General features: G+C 36.3%; 1 protein-coding gene across 1 annotated transcript; it reads left to right on the top strand.

Annotated features, from left to right (window-relative positions):
* Positions 1 to 912: 912 nt before the first annotated feature.
* LOC109205415 (IMPACT family member in pol 5'region) lies at positions 913 to 3,356 on the top strand. Its single transcript, XM_019368123.1, has 6 exons — positions 913 to 1,250; positions 1,388 to 1,429; positions 1,946 to 2,061; positions 2,233 to 2,338; positions 2,509 to 2,562; positions 2,757 to 3,356. Exons 1-6 carry the CDS (start codon positions 957 to 959, stop codon positions 2,913 to 2,915), a joined length of 771 nt encoding a protein of 256 aa, XP_019223668.1. The 5' UTR covers positions 913 to 956; the 3' UTR covers positions 2,916 to 3,356.
* The last annotated feature ends 1,178 nt before the right edge of the window (positions 3,357 to 4,534 follow it).

Raw genomic sequence — 4,534 nt, 5'->3', positions numbered from 1 at the left:
TTGAGATTGTATAATTAACAACTTAACAGTTTGAGGGCGGCTTACTCAATTTTCTTATTGGATAAACCATTAACTCGTTAATTTTTTTTATATGTACACTTTTACCCTATGTATATAAAGTACTATTGACACCCTAAATGGCTAAAGTATTAAGAAGTTTAGATCTTTTATCTTTGTATCAGAATCAACTTTGTCTTTATTCTGTCCATACGCTGGGGTGCGGTTTCAGGTAAAGTATTTCCTGTTAATTAGTGTTGGATTTCTGTAGCTGTGTAGGAGCAATATTGGGTACTGGCTTGGTGGTATCCTCTGGTGCATGCTGCTTTTGTGTTGGTTAACCTGGTTTTATCCTTGTTTCAATTTGAGCTTTCTGTGTTCTTATAACTGGAGGGTTGAAATTATAAAAGCCAGTGAACAGATAGTTAACTCATATTATAGCACAATGAAGTAATGGCAACTTGTTACTTCATTGTTGCATAAGTAGTTGTACATAGAATGATAGAACTGTCTGTAGCTAATGGTAGTCATCTCTGGCTTCTCATCATGAAAAGCTGCTACTACTAAGAGAGATAGTTTGAACTATGCAATTTGGCCGTTTGGTATTCACAAAACTAGGATTGTTCAAAAAAATTCTATATGGTTTAGCCGATAAATTACCCGATAATCGTTAATCCGATGCCAATCTGCCCGTTGTCTTATCCTGGCTAGCGGATTACTATATTTATAATTCGATAACCAATAAGCCGAACCGTTAATCATAATTATCCCCAACCCATCCAATAAGCACCCCTAGCTACTGGGGAGCTCTTTAAACTCCGAAGACGAATTCGTCATTACCAAAACTATAGAGTAGTTCTCGCAATTTCATAAACTAAATGGGTAAAAATTTCAATTTACCCTTTTTAATTTTACACTAGTTGCCAACATCCTCAATCTCCGCGAAATAGCTGCCATAGATGTCTGCTAACTGGTTATTTTACACTCCTTGTTCAAAACTTAACCACCACCTCTACCGTCGCCGCCGTAACCACCACCTGATTTTCTCGCCGGATATCCTATTTTCCGTCACCGGAAAACAAATGGTCACCACTAGCAGCAGCAGCAGTAGTTCAAATCCCAATAACAATAAAGGTGCATTTACAACAATTAAAGAAAGGGTCACTTTTGAAAAAGAAATAAAAAAGAGCAAATTTATTGCAATTGCTGGCCACATTCCTGACGAGCGTTCTGCTCAATCTTTCCTTTCAGAGGTACCCTTTTGTGTAAAGATTGAAACTTTGCATGTGTTTAGCTTTTGGAATTTGAATGTTGAATTTGTTTTTGAAGATTTGTGTTTAGTTTGGTTTTTGGTTATATTTTTGTAATACTTGATTGGATTTGATTTTAGGTAAAAGACCCTCGAGCTACTCATAATTGTTGGGCGTACAAGGTATGTACTTATGGCCAAAATTATGTTTTTATTGATATATGATAGAAATATCTGCAATTTGATGAAAAAAATAGTTTTAACATAAAAAAAACAGCTACACTTGTTGAAACAAGTAGTAAGTGCAGTGGCGGAGCCAGAAATTCATACGAGGGAATTAAAACAAAAAATACTAAAGTGTCACACCTCAGATTTGAACTTGTGACATAAGGCAATTTTTGAACCCCATTATCGCTACAGTAGAATCTTGACTCCCTTTAGCTCCGCCACTGATTAAGTGTATGCTACTGGTTTAGTGATTGAAGTGTAGTTGATACCTTATTTGATTGAGAACATGTAGTTCACGAGTAGAATTTTGGATTACAACTGTTTCCATCCATAATGATGACTGCTTCTTATGCTTGGATTGACAAATAAGAAACAGAGCCCCTCTAGTTATAGGTTTCTCCAAATATTTTAAATTTCTGTCTTGGCTTTTACCTTACCATGCCAAAAAGTGTTATGGTTTGTTCTCTTTAGGTCGGAGAACAATATCGGAGTAATGATGATGGCGAACCATCTGGTACTGCTGGCAAGCCAATACATTCTGCAATTGCATCCTCAGGATTGGATAGAGTCATGGTTGTTGTGATCAGGTACCCGATTGTATTTAGTAAACTGTGTTAGTAACTTTATAATTCTTGTCAGAGGAGATGTAAACTAGACGTGCATCTTTTATTGAGGTAAAAAAAGTTTCAAGCGCCTAAACTGGGGAATGTTTCAAGAAAAGAAAGCATACATAGATCTTTATCTTGTTTAAAATGCAGGTACTTTGGAGGAATTAAGCTTGGCACTGGTGGTCTAGTTAGAGCTTATGGAGGAGTAGCTGCAGAATGTTTGAGAAACGCTCCTACATGTCTCATAAAATCTAAAGTAATAAACTAATTGCTGAGAAGCTTTCTACCCCTTGTCCCTTGCCCATCTTGTATAAGCATAGTTTCGAACTCCACTTCTAATGCTGATCCTATTCTTCTCATTTCATTCTACGCTTTTAGCATAAACTCGAGACCTACTCATTGATTAGGCAATACTTTTTGGTTCAGGTTCCGATGGGCTTGGAGGTTCCTTTTGACCTGTTAGGGGTTTTATACCATCAGGTAAGTTTGATTTTGTGTGAAAAAGGCTTAATATTTGTCGCTGTTGCACTATTTATCTTCTGTAATAGTTTTTTATTTTTCTGTTTTCTTTCATTTTTAGGTTCGTTCTCTTAATCAAAAGCTGGACGCATCAAGAGCATAATTGGTGCATGTTTACTTTATGTTAATGCATTTCTCTGTTTTGTGATATGCAGCTACAGTCTTTCCAAGCAGAGGACATCAAGCAGGATTATGATACCGGAAAAGATGGAGTCACCATGGTCACTTTCAAAGTTGACTTTGACCGTGTACAAGGTTTAGAGGAAGCTATTAAGGCCAACTGCAGCCGTGACATTGTTTTCTACAAACGCTGAAAATTTGCCATATCAGTTTGTTTGGTGGTTTTGGTTCCATCTTGCTGGAATATGGAGATCTTATATACCTTCTTCTCCAGAAGCAAGCTGCTCGTCAAGATGGATTATAACATTCACTCTTTTCCGATTGGTTCAAAGCATTGCTCTTGTTCACTCGAAAGTCTGAGCTAACAGTTTAGTGAGTGGATTAGCTTCTTTACCTGATTGATACACTCTAGCTGGAAGTAGGTTGCACTTTCTGTCCATCTCCTTTTTTCGGCTTCGTTCTTTGTGATTGGGAGTCACTATAGGAAGGACCTTGAAAGCTGAGAGGTGGATTGTCCGCATTTGCTTTCATGTTTATACAAATTCCAGAAATTTATACTTGTACATCTACTGATACTTCTGTTTTCAGTTCTTATGAATAAGAAATGGATGTCTATACAGTTTACGATCTTAGTCTATGACAGAACTCAGTTTTAAATATGATTTTGTGTTGACATCTGTTATCGGCTAGCAACTAATAATGGTAATGCCACAAGATATCATTTAATAACCTCTGTGATTATCATAATTGAAATCTTAACCTGAGATACAAAATCTAAGAAAAAAATGTGCAGTATCCTGAATTTTTCTTCTGAACTGGACATGTTTAGCTGTAGGTAGATAAGTAAAATTTAATGCAGTGAAGAGCCTTAAATTACAATTTACAGCGATGTGATTGGCACCGGCTTATGTTTCTAGAATTGATTAGTCTCTTCATGTGCTCGAGCTGAGAGTATCCAGTTGCATTTGAGTTATGTATCATTTATTCTTTGTGATGTTCGATGTTATTTGCATGTCAATCCGCATTTTCGGACGTATGGTTCATAAGCTATACAAACCCTGCAGTATAGCTATTCTTATGGTATTCAAAAAGACAAAAATTGTGGGACCAGGTAATTCATTTATAGTTCATATTTTGTGATAATTACTGAGTAGAGTGAAGAAAGTTATATGGTACCAAAGCCTGTATTCTCATATGTTTGATGGAATGTATTGTATTTGATCTCTTTGTTCCGAGGATACGATCAACGTGTTTTCCTTTTCGTCTGCAAATTGGAGCTGGAGTAATGCTTGCATTCGGTGAAAATTCAAGGTAAGATTGCAAGGTAGTATATCGTTGTTGGTATTTTCTGCTAAAATTTGAATTCTGATAACTGATTGTCGAGATCCTTGTTTGATTCTGCCTTTGATATTGTCTCATGACGCTGAGGAAGTTACTGCTAGGTCATTGTTCGGTGATAATACTCTCTACTGTTTCATCATAGGCTATAACAGTGCAAACAAAATGCAATCAGTTTCTTGTTCATTTGTGGTACTCGCTCTGTGACTTCGATTTTGTTTCTCACATATGACATAACTCCAATTTTAAGTGAACATAATGACTGTGTGATATAAATCTTGTTGCTAGTACTATAAAAAGTATTATGGATTGATCAAATGGCACCATATAGAATCAATCACTAGATCCGTTTATTTTGTGCAGCATTTTCTGAATGCTGAATCTCATAGTTGAAAATGTATCCAAATTTTGTCAGCTGTTGTATGCCCTTAGTTTTGTATGTCACTGAAGGTAGAATTGAGTTCTGGTGCCCTAT

This window comes from Nicotiana attenuata, unplaced genomic scaffold, assembly GCF_001879085.1.
Source record: "Nicotiana attenuata strain UT unplaced genomic scaffold, NIATTr2, whole genome shotgun sequence".
Lineage (NCBI taxonomy): Eukaryota > Viridiplantae > Streptophyta > Magnoliopsida > Solanales > Solanaceae > Nicotiana > Nicotiana attenuata.
Note: the sequence above shows the minus strand (reverse complement) of the source record. Positions and strands in the feature narration are given on the sequence as shown.

Bases quoted from the DNA above. Each gene is read 5' to 3' on its own strand.
- LOC109205415 (XM_019368123.1), top strand. From the start codon at position 957: ATGTCTGCTAACTGGTTATTTTACACTCCTTGTTCAAAACTTAACCAC. The intron at 2,339-2,508 runs GTAATAAACTAA...TTTTTGGTTCAG, and splicing joins CATGTCTCATAAAATCTAAA to GTTCCGATGGGCTTGGAGGT. The intron at 2,563-2,756 runs GTAAGTTTGATT...TGTGATATGCAG, and splicing joins TAGGGGTTTTATACCATCAG to CTACAGTCTTTCCAAGCAGA.